At 39.0% G+C, this 15,307-nt stretch overlaps 1 protein-coding gene across 1 annotated transcript; it reads right to left on the bottom strand.

Moving 5' to 3' along the window:
• Positions 1 to 5,945: 5,945 nt before the first annotated feature.
• Positions 5,946 to 14,926, bottom strand: LOC149835840 (L-ascorbate oxidase homolog). The gene is made up of 8 exons (XM_090008783.1): positions 14,229 to 14,926; positions 14,023 to 14,132; positions 12,401 to 12,671; positions 11,158 to 11,260; positions 9,543 to 9,888; positions 8,223 to 8,588; positions 6,633 to 6,711; positions 5,946 to 6,425 (listed from the first exon to the last, which is right to left on the bottom strand). The coding sequence occupies exons 1-8, from the start codon at positions 14,355 to 14,357 to the stop codon at positions 6,213 to 6,215; spliced, it is 1,617 nt and encodes a 538-aa protein (XP_089864909.1). The 5' UTR covers positions 14,358 to 14,926; the 3' UTR covers positions 5,946 to 6,212.
• Between the last annotated feature and the right edge of the window lie 381 nt (positions 14,927 to 15,307).

Here is a 15,307-nt window from a genome sequence, read left to right as displayed (position 1 = left end):
TGATCCTTTACTCTGCATTTTGCTTGCTAGTGTACAACTTGTACATAGAAAATGAGTGTTAGGAAAATGAGTGCTTGAAATAAAAAAATAGGTTTTATTTCTATGATTCTAGCATGACTATGAGAAACGAATTCTTACGTGGTTTGAGATTTTAGCATGTTAAACCATGTTTAGATGATTTTGATTTTTGAGACTATAGCCTATTTCAAATGAGTTTATGTTTAAATATTTGGGTACAACATGCTTGTTATTGTTTCATGTTTAGGTTTATGTTGGTTCGAGAGATGGCATGTGATAGATGGATTCATGCTTTGATATTTCAGTGTTTATCATGATCTTGCATGTTAAGAAGTTATATGTGATTTTGGATCCATAAAAAATTGGTGAAAACTTGTTTTGATCAGTTTGGGACACCCCTAGAAGCTTTGGGTGGAATTTGCAGTTGAATCTAGTACTTGAACCATTGAGATTTTCGGGTTTCAAGAGAGGAAACTCAAGTTGGTGTTGTTAGGGGTCGACTATTGCAGTTCATGAGTCGACTCTTTGCTTGTTTGTTCTCTTTGGTTGGCTCTGAGGGTCGACTCTTGCTTTTTGTGAGTCGACTCTTGCTTTCTAAGAGTTGGCAATTGTTTTTACAGAGTTGACTCTTGTTGTGGGAGAGTCAACTCCTGTGTCACCAGAATGTATTTTCTTTAGTGGTTTGAGCTCGAGTAAGGGTTGTTAAGCTAGAGATCCAAGGGGATCAACCTAGAAACAGGCTTGGGACCTGTGATTATTGAGATTTTGGGTTCTATGCATGAGTTTTACTTTCGTAATAGGTGTTTGGGATAAGGGCCGACTCCTGCAAATCAGGGGTTGACTCCTGCTGAGAAGAAGTTGACTTCCTAGTGGGTCAACTCTTGTAATGAAGGGTTTGACTTCTAGAGATGCAAAGTTTGGTTTTCTTGTGATGGAACTTAGATTTTTGGTTGTTTTATTTGGGATTTCAGTTGAGGATTTGTGTTATGCTTGGTCTGATGAATCAGCTTGTATCATTGAGCACACAATTCATGGTGTGTGTAGTGATATACTACTATGAGTTTGGTGGTCCAAGGAGGGATCCGGTTCGTGTTGAGATGTACGTGTATCAAGCATGCATATGGGGTATGATGCATATGAATGCATGAGATATGTTTGAATAAATAACATGATTTAATGTTGAGTTTATGTTTGTAATGCAAGTGTGTCATTACGTAGTCTAAGTATGCATGGGAATTGGTTTGTTTGAGGTTCATATTGGAAATATGTAGATGTGAATGCATGTGATGCATTGCTTTGTTATGGTTTGTATTCAAATGTGGCAAGACGTAATTGTGGTTTCTACGTGAGCATGATTTTTTGAGATTATATTGCAAGGTTGGCAATACGTAGAGGATTGAATTATATATGAGCATGATTGAATGTGGTGTTCGATATATGTGATGCTTGGATCTCAACTACTACAATGTTAGATATTGCAAGAGTCGAAATATGAAATTTAGATAAATGATGCATGGGGGATGATTGGAATTGATGAGCAGGAACTCAATTTGTCAGATGTTGACCTGTATGTGTATATGATATATATTGGGTGTTGATCCGTGATATCGAGTGGGTATATTAAGTTGCCCTTTGTGTTAAAGTGTCATTGTGTGTGCCGCATTTTGTCCCAGACCCAAGTACCAAGGTACTTTACGGTATTTTATTGTTCGTACTTGAGTGTGTATGGACGTTTTGTTCTTGTGGCTCGTACATGAGGGGTATTGTAAGCTTTGGCCTAGGGTGCCAGTACTTAAAGGGTATGCTTTTCTGTTGGTTGTATAACATTTTTTTATGGTAGTTATGTCTCGGCTAAGATACTGGTACCATAATGGTACAATACGTAAAGCTTAGCTTGGGTTGCCTTAACCACGGGAATATAATTCATGAATGCATGTTATGTTATAGTTGTGAGCTTATGGCGATTGGATTGTGCAATCTCATAACAATGAGCATTTGTTGGATTATTTTTTCATGGATTGGGATGTTTTTTACTCAATTTATATATGGCTTGAGTATGAAAGTATATGTTGAGATTATCTTGAAAGTTTATCCTTTGAATTTGAGATTATTGGATCTAGGGGTCGACACGAGTGTATGAGGGTCAACTCTCAGCTTGTGTTGTGTAACATGTGGGTCGACTCCTGTGTTGGGAGGGTTAACTCCTCTATGTTGAAGTTTAAACCTAAAGGTTGACTCTTGAGAGTGAAGTGTCGACTCTTCTAGTGTTAGGATTTGAGTTTTGGCTATAATGGGCTTTTCAATAGAAGATGTTTGTTATGCTAGTCTTGTGATTCATGTTGAGTGTTGAATCATGTTGAGATGCATGTAGTCTCATCCCATTGTACTTTGATGTTTTAGGTGTTGTAGGTGGGCAGATGGTACAACATGGAGGACTCGGTGACTTCTACGATAATGGATATTAGGACTGCTTCTAGGAGTTGGTTTTGGTTTTTTTGTACTATGTAGCGTACAAATGTTGTGGTTTGTAAACTCATACATTATGGAATGAATTAAAAGTATTTTTATGTCAAAACCTTGTGTATGAGATTTAAAACAATTTTTATTATTGACCCAGTGCTAGAATGATACATTAGGATTGGCTTAGGGTCGGTGCTGAAATGGAACGTATGAACATGGTAATGTTGGCTTATAGCCAATGCCATAATGGTACATAAAGAAAATAATAATTTTGCAAGGATGGGCAAAGTATTTAAGTAATTGAGGTTCTAGTGTAGAACCTGTGTTTTGAAAAAGGGTTTTGATTTAAAGAAAGTGTTTTTTGTTGTGTTTGCCTTTCGAAAAAGAAAATTTTAAAAAATAAGTTTTAGAAAAGAAAAAAAATTGAAAACAAAAAATTGGGCATTACAGTTTTTTGTATCATAGCAGTTTAGAACCAGTTCAGAGCTCGAGATTCGTGTTCTGATGCCTGTAAGTAAGATTATGATTATGATATGATTTATGAATGATTTTTGATATAGTCCATATTGTTTTATGTATATGAATGAGTTTCTAGATGATTTTTAAAAGAACATTATGGTTTTTGGAGATTTGTATCTTATGATTATGAGGATACGTGTTGATTTGCAGAAAAAATATTTTTGAAACGATAAGTATTGATCTTTGAAGTTAAATTATTGATCAGAGTGTTGAACGATTCAGCCGGCCATTTAGCGCTCAACTCCATTCATGTTGTGCAACCAAATGTTTGTCCTCGAGATGTCCTTCACCCCCTCAATGATATCAACATTCTCCTCCACTGTCACATCTTCATAGGGGCACCACTTTACTTACAAAAGCTCAAATAATTCATGGTTTGACTATATATCGCATTATGTTTCAAAAAGTAAGAAAAATCATCAATAAAACTTACATCTGCCTTGCTCGGCTTGCACAACAATTTTATAAATTGGCCACGTGACATGTGATGACTCATCAATCTTTCACAAGTCATCTCTTTACTATGTGATCGACAAAATCCATGTAGACAATTACGCATTAGAGGCCTTGTAGTAGTTATGTGCTCATATCCAAACCTGCAAGGATTAATACACAATATAGTATATTAATAATTTTAAATAATATTTGAGTATAAATAATGTCTTACTATACAATTAATAAATAAATACCTCCAACAATACCAACATTTCCACCGTATTTTTTCTTTCACTCCTCGTGCTACTCAAACTTGCACACAGGTGTCCAAGTGAGGTTGCTCCTCAAACATATTGAGAAGGAAAAATTGAGGATTCTAGCCAAACCCTTATCAACCAACAACTGACCTTCACCCATCGATGGGCCTACCACCACTTGAACTTGAGCCCATGCCCTAATTAGAGAGGACAAGGGCACTTCAGAGCTGATCGAGGGTCCAAGGCTGTGAAAAGCCGATTGTGAGACATTCAGAGGGTTAGCTTCGGAGAGGGAGCACCCAATATCACTCTTTCCTCGTCTTCCTGCATCTTAGTCTAGTTGTCATCCAAATGGCATTCAATGTTGGTCATCACAATTTAAAATAGCAAAGAGGCCATCTTTCATATAGAATCTCTCTCTTTGGTGGAAAGGACAGGGTGAGTCGTGTACATTTTCAATTTTATGTGTCTCAACAAAGTACAACGAGTAAACTCAATCAAAGGGGTTTTACACTGCCAGGACACTAATCATATGTATGGCAGGCAGAGACAATGCGACTAGGTGTCTCATCATCTTGGGTAGGGGTGTCAACGGGTTGGGTTTGGTTCAAACCCAAGTAGAACCGGACTTGAACTCAATTTTCGAGTATGATATCAGATCTAGATGTGGATATAATTGGGTCCACTATAAGAAAAACCATATCCGAATCTGATAAGAACTACATGAACCAGACCCGGTAAAACCATATTTTTTATCATTTTTATATTAAAAATTTGTGGGACTTAATCAAAACTCGGGCCGAGTCTAGATCTGGTATAAAATTTTACAAACTATACTCGAGTCCATGTATTAATCGGATCTTTGGGTTTAGACCCAAGTCTTAATTGGGTCTTATTATTTATCACCACACCTGGACCCTATAGGTTTTGGTTAAGGTCGGGTCTAAGTAAACCAGACCCATTGACACCCCCAATCTTGGGTTTCTCCGTATAAATATTAAAAAAATAAAAACAAAAGAGAGAGACAATATATATACAAAAAATGATTGTTTTGTCCTTGTAAAATAGTAGGATCTCTGAAATACCTCACAATTTTTCAAAACCCTCTTTATGCCCAAAATTTCAATTTCTAACTTTTTTAGGACACGTTTACCTTTCGTATAGGCGAACCTATTGATGTTTGCGTGATAGATACGTACGTCGTTTGAAGCTCACATCTCAATAACAAGCATATTTGGATGAACATTTTATGGATCTGATGAAATTTGTATAAAAGAATTTGTAAACCTAGCTAAGTTGAATCTCAACATATGAGATTTTCATATCAAATGTGTGCATCTTTAGAGGTTCGCAAGCCCTATACGAACCTTTTATAATTGAAAAGTTTTAACTTGACAGTTTTAATACATATATTTATGATAGTCTTGACATTCACACATACGTCATGCAAACCTCTTTTAAGTAAAAACTTGCTTAAAGTCAAGACATACGCATATGACTATTTGACATGTGAAACTATTTATTATTACCTTCACATGTTTATTGATTGATTGAAGGTTCACATCACACATTTGCAAACGTCACAAACTTCATGCAGATCATGTGAACCTCCTTTAAACTTTCGCAAATGTGTATCATGACTTTCGCAAACATGTGTTGCAAACCTCCTCACCTTCGCATGTTTTCTGATTGCAGGTTCGTGTCACATTTGCGTATGTCCGCAAATGTTAAGCATTTGCAAAAGTGACAGGTTGTACCCCAAAGATGGTGGGTGATTGGGTGCAGTAGCACACTTACAGTGTAATCACATTGCACCTGATACTCCCTTATCTAAAATATAGAGAAACTAAAAAGAGTACATTGGAAGCTCATGAATTGGGGAGCATATGTACTTTGGAGGCGCCAATGTTGTTAGAATTAGTTTCAGGCCTGAATCCATTTTCAAAAGATTCAGAGAATCGGCCCATGCAAGCATGAACAGAATCAGACTGAATAGGTCAATTTGATTTCATTAAAATTCAATAAAAATAAAAGGCTGCAAAAAATAAAAAAAGGGGCCGATTAATCCCCAGTTCAGCCGATTCTGCCAAATCGGAGGCCGAATCCAATGCATTTGCAGCGAACTCAAGTAACTAAATTAGAACAGTATTAACTAATTGTTTTTGACAAAAGAACATTAGCAAGTAAATTGAAACCCAGATCAAATACTTCGTTCTTGATCAGAAGGGTAGGATGTATACTGTAGAAGCACTGCAATTGAACTGAGTACAAAGTATACTTTGAAAAAAAATCATGAACAGATTGTGGGAGGTATACTCTAATACAATTGCAAGTAAATTGTACCCAAAATCAAAACATCATTTTATTAACTACATGCAGTCTGATATAGTCTAAAATGATAGAATGATATTACACTTAAGCTCTGCTTAGCCCTTATTATTTGATGAAACTAAATCTTATGCTAATGCGCACTAAACTTCCTTAGTCACTCTGAAGGAGAACAATGAATATCCATCCGATATGTTATAGTGACCGAGTGCTCCGACCGGCTGCTCGGCCGCAAAGCAGCGCATTCGTCGGAATCAGGTACTCATCCCTGACGTTCTCAAGTGGGGAGTAGACTCGCAGGTAGAACTGCTGGCCCAGGTACTGTCGATACCAGTTTTCAGATCTCACATTCCACATCCCAACATTATCCAATGCTACATAAACTGCAGTCCATGATCTGGGATATACCTGAAAGATTAAAAAGACAATTACTCTAATTACCCAAATGTTGTTTTCCTCTTGTTTTCAGCTTATGTTTGGCATCGGTGAAGTATGACCAAGTTCAAGATCTTGAAAGGTTTCATATACTTCTTAGTCATAAAAGGCATTGGAGTTCATGAGCATGTTAATATTTCACAGGATTCCAAACGTGTGGTCATGAGATGAAGCTTTTACCTGAGTGGTGCATCGAGACACTGCATCTAGTAAGTTGTATCCATTCCTGCTGTCTGTTGTCCATTTCCCCCCGTCCATCCTGTTCATCATGGCAAACGCTTACAAACGTATCAAAATAAGTGCATTAGCTAATTAGGCATATATTGATGTTTACATGATGTTTCGTCAGGAACTCATCTCTTCCGACTTCCAAAAGCTTAAAATTGTACGAATCCAAGGACGAAAAGATTGAGAAAGTCAGTCATTCACAATCACTGATGGGGGATTATTAGAAGGTAAGAAAAACCTGCTCAAAGCATTGTTAGTGATAAACTTGGTGATTTTATGTGGTGTCAAACATAACATGTAAACAATTTTATGCCACAAAGGCCTTGGTACCATAGTGACAAAAACTCGTGAGAATTTGAAAAAAAATCATAAATTTTGTGTTTTTTTTCGGCAAAATCTCGGCAATAAAAAAATAAATTAAAAAATATATAATTTATTTTTTATAAGAAAATATTAATAAAAATATTTAAAAATAAAAATACATGATTTTTTTGTGATAAATAGCCGTTTAAAACGTAAATATCACGGTATTTATGTTTTTTTTCATAAATCTAGTGATATTTTGAAAAATCTTGTGAGAAATTGCCATTTTAAACTTTCAGGCAATTTCTCGCGATATTATAACGAGATTTTCATAAATCTCGCGATATTTGTCACTATGTTGGTACATGTCAAAATGTTAGATGGGTGGAAGTAGAACCTGGAAAATCTTGAACTTTGTGAAGCTTCATCTAATCCCAAACGAACCCTTCCAGTTACAAGCCATTTAGTTCCTTCATTTATATAACAGAGGACTGAATAGAAATTGGGAGTACCACAAATCTTATTTTTTGGAAAATCTTGCGATTTTTAAAAACCTAATCTTGGAAAATATCAGCATATATAAAAGTTAGTTGTATAATTTAGATTCATGTCCAAACATTTTTTTATAATTCACATTCATACCCACAAAATTGGTAATTCAAATGCGCACCTCATTTGTTTTTGTGGTTAAGAAAAAGCATATCTGCGGTTAGTTCCAACATTGGCCTATCATAATTTCACTCGAATTCATGATTTTTACCCTAGAGGCAATTTTGACCTTATGTAGAAAAGCATCCCTAATGAGAGCAAGACTAGTTAGTTTTAAAACTATTAATGAAGAGAGATGAATTAGCACGAGATGAAATTAAATAACTGAAGCTAAAACTATTACTTTTGAATTATTAATTTTTCAGTATGAATTTGAATGATAAAAAACCAGGTATATCTTTGTAAATAACCTGTTAAATGAATAAAAATAAACATATAGATAAAATTAAAAATATCAAAAAGGTGTTTTTCTTGCATTAATATCAAGATAAAAAATGAGATATTTTTTCCAAGGTGATATTTTGTGAATACCATATTTTTTAGACATTATGTTGGTTTTTGGAAATATGGACGAGATATATTCAAGAAAAATATCAGTGATATTTGTGACATGAGATAAACATATTAATCGCTTAAAGCAATGCTTATGAACGAGCTGATCAAGGGCTCAAAATGCTTGGGGGCACTTACCCCACAACGAAGAAGTTGTAGCCGTCCAAGTGCCAAGAGTGGACTATGTTCTCAGGATTCTCGAACACGATCTCCACGAACACCCTGTAATCCGACGGCATGACGGACGTGTCCAGGTGTATGGGCGAGCCGTTCGGTACGTCGGGGATGCTCCCAAGAGTGAAGACACCGCTGATCTTGAAGTGGTCCGCGAGCTTCAGCGGCGTGTCCCCTGGCACGAATGACACGCTGTTTATGGCGTATCTCTGTTTCCCGTTGACCAGAGCGGCCGAGCTCGAGAGGCGGATGGTCCTCGTGATGTTGATGAGCCCGTAGTGGTACGAGCCCTGTGGGTTCGGTCTGGGTCCGCTGGCGGTGAGGTTTGTTCTGTAGTGTCCCAGACGAAAAAACGTGGGTTAGCTGGGAGGGAGGAATGAGAGAGAATCTGGCTGATTATTTCGAAGAATAAAAATGAAAAGGTGTATTATCTCGTTCACATGCGTTGGTAGGCACCGAATAGAGCCTTCAGTGCACCACAAATTGTAACTGCGTGCAATTATTGGATGAGGTGGTCTCTCTCTCTCTCTCTCATAGGTGTGGAAGCAGGTGCTAACAAAAAATAAGAGCGGTTTTCACAAATCTGACCTGCAAATTAATGTGTTTAATATGATCGATTTGCTAAGAATCAATACTGGAATTGTGGTTTTCAAATATGAATTTTTAATCTCTGAATATTTATATATATAAATATTAGATCATTGGTTTTCAATTGTTGCAGATACCCATGTGTTTGAATCAAACGTTGGAAGAGTACTCGAGTCCTATGAATGAATCATGTAGATAATCGCATCTGCACAATCAGATTGGAAAAAAAAAAACATAACATTTTTCTGAAAATATTCCAAAACTAAATTTAATAGTTCCTTGTCAAAAAGCTTGAAATGTTTTTGAGATTTTTTTGTGGATTGAAAGAATTAGGAAAAGTAGATGTTTACAATTTTCAGCAGATTTAAGTTGCTTATTACATTTTTTACTCTCCATTTTGCTCATTTTTTCCTTTGATGCGAAGAATTTTTTTATTCATATTTGTCAATTCAAAACTTTCCTGCTTGTAAAAACATATAACTTTGATACGCGTGTGCACATTGAACGTATCAAATCCTAGGTTATATTATATTTTATTATAAATTCATTTTTATAAAAATAGCAAAAAATACTTTTAAGCAATTAAATAATTTTAAAATTTGTGTCCTCATGTCCTATATATTTTTTCCAAAAATTTAAGTATTCGCATCTCGTGTCCGTGTCTTTGTGACATAACATAGGCCCCAATGTACCAACCTTATGGAGCGCGCTTGGTTGAGTGACCAGTCAATCTCAGTTGTAGGTCCGCCGGGCGGAGGGCCGGACACGGGCGTGGCCGAGTTGCTGTAGTGGAGCACACCGGTGGTGGTTAGCACCGTGTCGGTGAAACGCGTTGACACCACGATGTAGTAATCTTTGGCTGGCTGATCGGCGGTCACCAGCACAGAGTAGGACTGGCCGAGGTGAACGTCCAAGGAGGTGTAGGTGTTCTGTAAGGTGTGCACACCTTCCACTTCCACCAGCTTCATGCTGTGCCCCTGTATCCTGAAATTCAGTGATGTCGCCAACCCCACGTTTGATATCCGAAACCTGTACGTTTTCCCTGCCATGTGCCAAATCCAACAAACAGAGGACAAGGAGAAATAAAACGTTATGTGCCCCTTTAATTCAACCATCAAAATCGATGATATTTTGAAAATATTTAGATTTTAACGTGATATTCATTTTTTAATTTGTGATCACTTCAAGTACAACTGTTAACGGAACGGGTATGACCTGGATTTGGATCTGGTAGAACCCCAGATCAGCAGTAGCAATGAAATGGGTCTGACTGATATTCGGGACGGATTCAAGGGATCTGAGTACTATACGGACCACGGTATGATTTACGAAATCTCGTGCCAGACTCATGCCTAACTCGGCTGGTTGCAGTTAAGATCCACAAATTTTCAATGTATAGAACAGAAGAGTAAATTTGTACCTAGGGATGGCAATGGACCGGCACGGGGGCAAGGGGACAAGGTCTTCACCCCCGCCCCATCTCAAAATCTAGATCTCCATCCCTGCACGGATTTGGATTTTACCCCCCACCCCATCCTAGTTTCATATCCTTCATCCCCAGCCCAAGCAGGGGCGAGGTAGGACAGGGTCCCATTTTTCCTCGGTTCATTGCCACCCCCTTAGAAGGATTGGAGACGGGGCAGGGCAGGGAAAAGCGTAAGTCCATCCCTGCACGGGGTACGGGGCAGGGCGGGGAAAAGCATAAGTCCATCCCTGCCTCCGCCCCCGCACGGGTTTTGATTTTAACCTTCATCCCAGCCTCCATCCCCACACGGGTTTTGATTTCAACTTTCATCCCCGCCTCCATCCCCTTTAATGTCCTTCATCCCCGATCCAAAAGAGGTGAGGTGGGGTGAGGCCCCGTTTCCCCTCCGTCCACTGCCATCCCTATTTGTACCCAGGTCTTATCAGGTCAGATTTATGTTATCAATATGTACATCCAGGTAGGGTGACTTGTATATACTAGGTCCAATTGGATCTAGACCTGAACCCAAACCAGCACCTTAGAGTCAGATTCAGGTTCTGACTCATTCGGTCGCGTGTAGGTCCGACATACCAATAGGCATAGTACCAAGAAGGCTCTTTGAGAATTAAGTATTTTACTTTGAGAATTCATTGGCGTAAAACCTAGGGTCCCCCTTGCTTATTAGGGGGGTACACCCAGCTTCGACCCCATGTCAAAGTACATACACACATGAGTTTGGAACCTGTGACATCCTATCAACTTGGTAACGTTCACCTACCAGATGTCTGAGGTCCTAGCGTCGTTAAAGCATAGGATATACGCCATAAAAGGTTGTTGAGGAAGTACCTGACTCAACAGTAAAAGTTGCACTGTTTGGACCACGGCCATTGATGAGAATTCCATCCGGAAAACGAATTCTCTTCCCTCGATCAAGGATTCCCTTCAATGTCTGAAAATTAACCAGCTTCTTTGTAAATAAGTGGAAAAGAAAGACCCATCTAGTGCAAATTCTGAAGATTTTTGGATCAAATCAGGGAACTCTAGGCCAACGTAAATAAATAAATAACACAAAAATATCAAGTAGAAATAGGTAGAAAAATGAAAGCCCAATCAAAATCATTGAATTTATCAAAAAAAAAAATTTTTTTTTTTGGGGGGGGGGGGGGGGGGGTCACCATTATATATATATATATATATATATATATATATATATATATATATATATATATATATATATATATATATATATATATATATATATATATATATATATATATTCACAATAAATTTCCGATAAAATAAAAAAGCAGCCAAATGGATTTGAGGTCAGCCATCCGGTCAACTTTAATCTATCATAAATTGTTAGGCAAAACTTGCCAGATCCATTCATCTGATTCATTGGATCTGGCTTCTGCGCCTCTAACCCAAACGCAAATCTGAGGAGGAACCAGTTCAGATTACTGAACATAAATAACATGAAGGCTCAGATCCAATTATGTCGGGTTGGTATTGACTCCACCAACCCCGAGGCCCAGCTTGAGCCATACTGATACACCAACATGGTTCACATCCACTCAGATGGTCGGTTATCACACGATTGGAACCGAATTTATGACCCATTTAAGTCATTCATTAAAGAACCAGGATTGGTCTCTCTTAGCCAGTTTAGGGGATGGTTAGAGAAATGGAGAATTTAATTTGCAATATTATTTCAGGTGGTAGTTTGTTTACAAAAGCACATGCTTTGAATTAAATTATCTCAATGAAACAGATATGAAATTTTATAAAGGTTAAATTTAATACGAGCTGTCGACTTTATTGTACATGCTTTAAAGGCGTCTTTCAATTGACATGGATCTCACCTAGAGGTTCGTGGACACACCCGATCAAGGCCGGATCTGGCATGGAAGCCACACCAGATCCAACCTCCCCACAAATTACGGATCAGATTTGAGGAACTGACATCCTCTCAAATCCATGGATTTCTGGTTGGATGGGGAGAGGTCAGTCTAAAGATCCGTGGATTTGAGATCTGACATATTGCTATTGATAATCTGTATAGAGTGATTCTCCAGCGAATGATTATTACCGTATGATTTGCCTTGTACCAATCCCCGATAAGGACGGTGAAGTCGTCTGAGGGTTCCGGGAACGGGACGGGGATGAGGGGTCTGCTAAGAATTCTGATGCCGCCGAAACCGCCAGCGGCTTTGTGGAAGGCCACAGAAGGGAAGTAGAAGAAGCTGCCGATCTGGTCCTTGACCTGCATAACGTATGTGTAGTTCTTGCCCGGAGGGATGGGGCAGTTGGTCCCATACAATCCATCCTGCCACGAGTTCCTCCTCTGTTGGATCCCATCCCTAAGAGCAAACGGTTACCAAAATCAGATCTCTTTTTCTCCAACACTAAAGTTAAATGATAAAAGGCCACACTAGATGCAACCAAGTTCATGAACTCCAATGTTTTTTGCTTTTTTGGTGTCAGTGGACAGTGTACTTGCTTAGCACCTTCCAAACAGAAGTAACAATAGGAATATGGAGATCATGAACTTGGTACGACCATTAACATTGGAATGTGGGTTGTGCCCGTCCTTCCCGAGTCAGGATCAGGTGAATATGGAGATCATGAACTTGGTACGACCATTAACATTGGAAAGTGGGTTGTCCCTGTCCTTCCCGAGTCAGGATCAGGTGTCATCACATGGCACACTTTGAGTGTGCTTCTGCACCTGTCTCCCTTTCATCTGCTTTTAGGCCTCATAACTGACAGACTGTCAGCCATCTTTGGAGGGCAGCCAGGTGCAGAGGCACACTCAAAAGTGCGCCATGTGATCCTGGCTCGTCCTTCCGATGCTATTAACAAAAGACATGACCCGTTATGGTATTTTTTTTTTTGCCCTCAGCCTCTCATTGCATGTGCTCTAGATGCACCTAGAGAATGAATGACTTAAAAGCCTAACGATAATAATAACAACAACAATAATAATAATAATAATAATTGTAGGGTCCATCTAAAACGTAAATCAATCCGTCCATGGTAGTAAAAAAAGCTAGGCACACCAACTCCGTAGTAAAGTAATCCCACTAAGAGTATTGAAGCCAAGAACTTAGCAAGGGTTCTCGGTACGATTTGAGTTGATTAGACAACCCAACTGATTCAACAAAGGAGATGACGTAACAGCAAACCTAACTAAGTGGATCGACTTAGGGCATAACCCCAATATATAGGCCATACTCAACGTGACACCACTTAACCGGTAATGGGATATTCAAACAAAACCGTGTTTTCTCATCCTAGTTGAGAAGGGTAAAACTAAGCCCGACTCGGCTAGTTTGGACTGACCGGGCTAGGAAATGATTTACTGGGTAGGAACTTCATTAAGGAGACTTGGAGTAAGGGAGAGAGGATCGACCCAAAGGACTTCAAAATTTAACCGGGTCGACGTGACGGCCAAGTTTTGGTGTTTGTGGGTCTCACGGACCTTGATCAATGCTAGAACGGACAAAGATAACCAGGGGGATGATGCGGACTTGTGCAAAAGGCATTACAAGGTACGCTTTTGTTGTGTAATGCGAACGACCGCTTCTCACCGACAGAGCAGATCCAATGACCGTCCTGCCATTGAATTCCCTTAGATTACCACCAATGCCCACTACTGAATCTCTGCAGGAACGTGCCACAGAGAGAGAGAGAGAGAGAGAGAGAGATTACCATGAAATGAGAAACGGTTCTGTCAAACTATTATAGACGTTTATGAAGAGATTGTCGTTGGTAACAGCGTATATGTCAGGCCCTGGAAACATCCCATTTATCAAAATCCCCTGCAACAAAATCCACAACAGAAACAAAACCTGTACATTACAACCCCTGGAGAGAGAGAGAGAGAGAGAGAGAGAGAGAGAGAGAGAGAGAGAGACCTGCTGCCGGACTCCGAGGGGGTAAATGTCACCAAAAGTGACATTCCAAGTGATGAATCTATAAGGGTTATCACCATTCACCAAGGAAGAAGTGAAAAAGAAGAAGAAGAAAACGAAATTAATACTCATCTTGCCCTCTCACACTCCTCCCCTTCTTTACGCCCCCTCTCTCTATTCCTTTCCACTGTTCAAACTGCAGGTAGAGAACACACCACCTCTCTCTCTCTCTCTCTCTCTCTCTCTCTCTCTCTCTCTCAAACAATTGAGGCTAAACTAGCTTTTGAGAAAGAATGACAAATTTCTAGTTTTTGGCTTGGGTGATGGCGAGTAGGCTATAAATCATCACCGGCTTTTGGTAGATTAACATGCTTGCCCCTTTTATTTCTTTAGACACGTAATTCTAGGATTTTTCATGAATTTACCTTCCTTTTTTTTGTCGCTTAGTCTTAACTATTAACTATGGTGGCACTAAATATAGACATATATTGCCTCCAAAATCACGCGATAATTAAAACTAAAAATAATGGACAGTTGTGAACTACAACCAAAGGGGGCACGCAATGACAGGTTGGTGATGAAAAGGGGTGTGCTCGGCGTGAGGACTAGATTGCCGTCCTCCAGAGGAGAGGAAGTCGCCAAGAAGGAACGGGTCAGTCGAGGTGCGTGCGTGCCAGAGGTGAAGAAATCGGTCACATACGGCTAAGTCACCCTTTCCAGCCTTTTTACAGACCATGGCAACAAAATCAAGGACGCCATGTGGGCTCATGCATCAAGTGGGCCCAATCTAAACTGCAGTTAGGCTCCGACACGCGGTGCAAGCTCGAAAATATTTTGGAAAATAGGGCGCAAAAGTATATATATTAAACTTTTATTCCGTAAAAGCTATTTTTGATATGTTAATATATATATATTATTGTTTTATAAAATTATCATTGAAAAACCAGTAAATATATTAAAGTAATATTTATACATGTTCATGTCCTTGTTAGTGTCAAGGAGACGCAGCCAAAATGGCGTCTCTGCGACGTAGGAACTCCTCTATCACTAGCCGTGCATCTAGCAGTATGTTGCAGCTCGCT

Source organism: Nuphar pumila, chromosome 6 (assembly GCF_984573655.1).
Source record: "Nuphar pumila chromosome 6, dmNupPumi1.hap1.1, whole genome shotgun sequence".
NCBI classification, from domain to species: domain Eukaryota; kingdom Viridiplantae; phylum Streptophyta; class Magnoliopsida; order Nymphaeales; family Nymphaeaceae; genus Nuphar; species Nuphar pumila.
The sequence above is the reverse complement of the archived record's forward strand: the minus strand, read 5'-3'. Positions and strand labels throughout refer to the sequence as shown.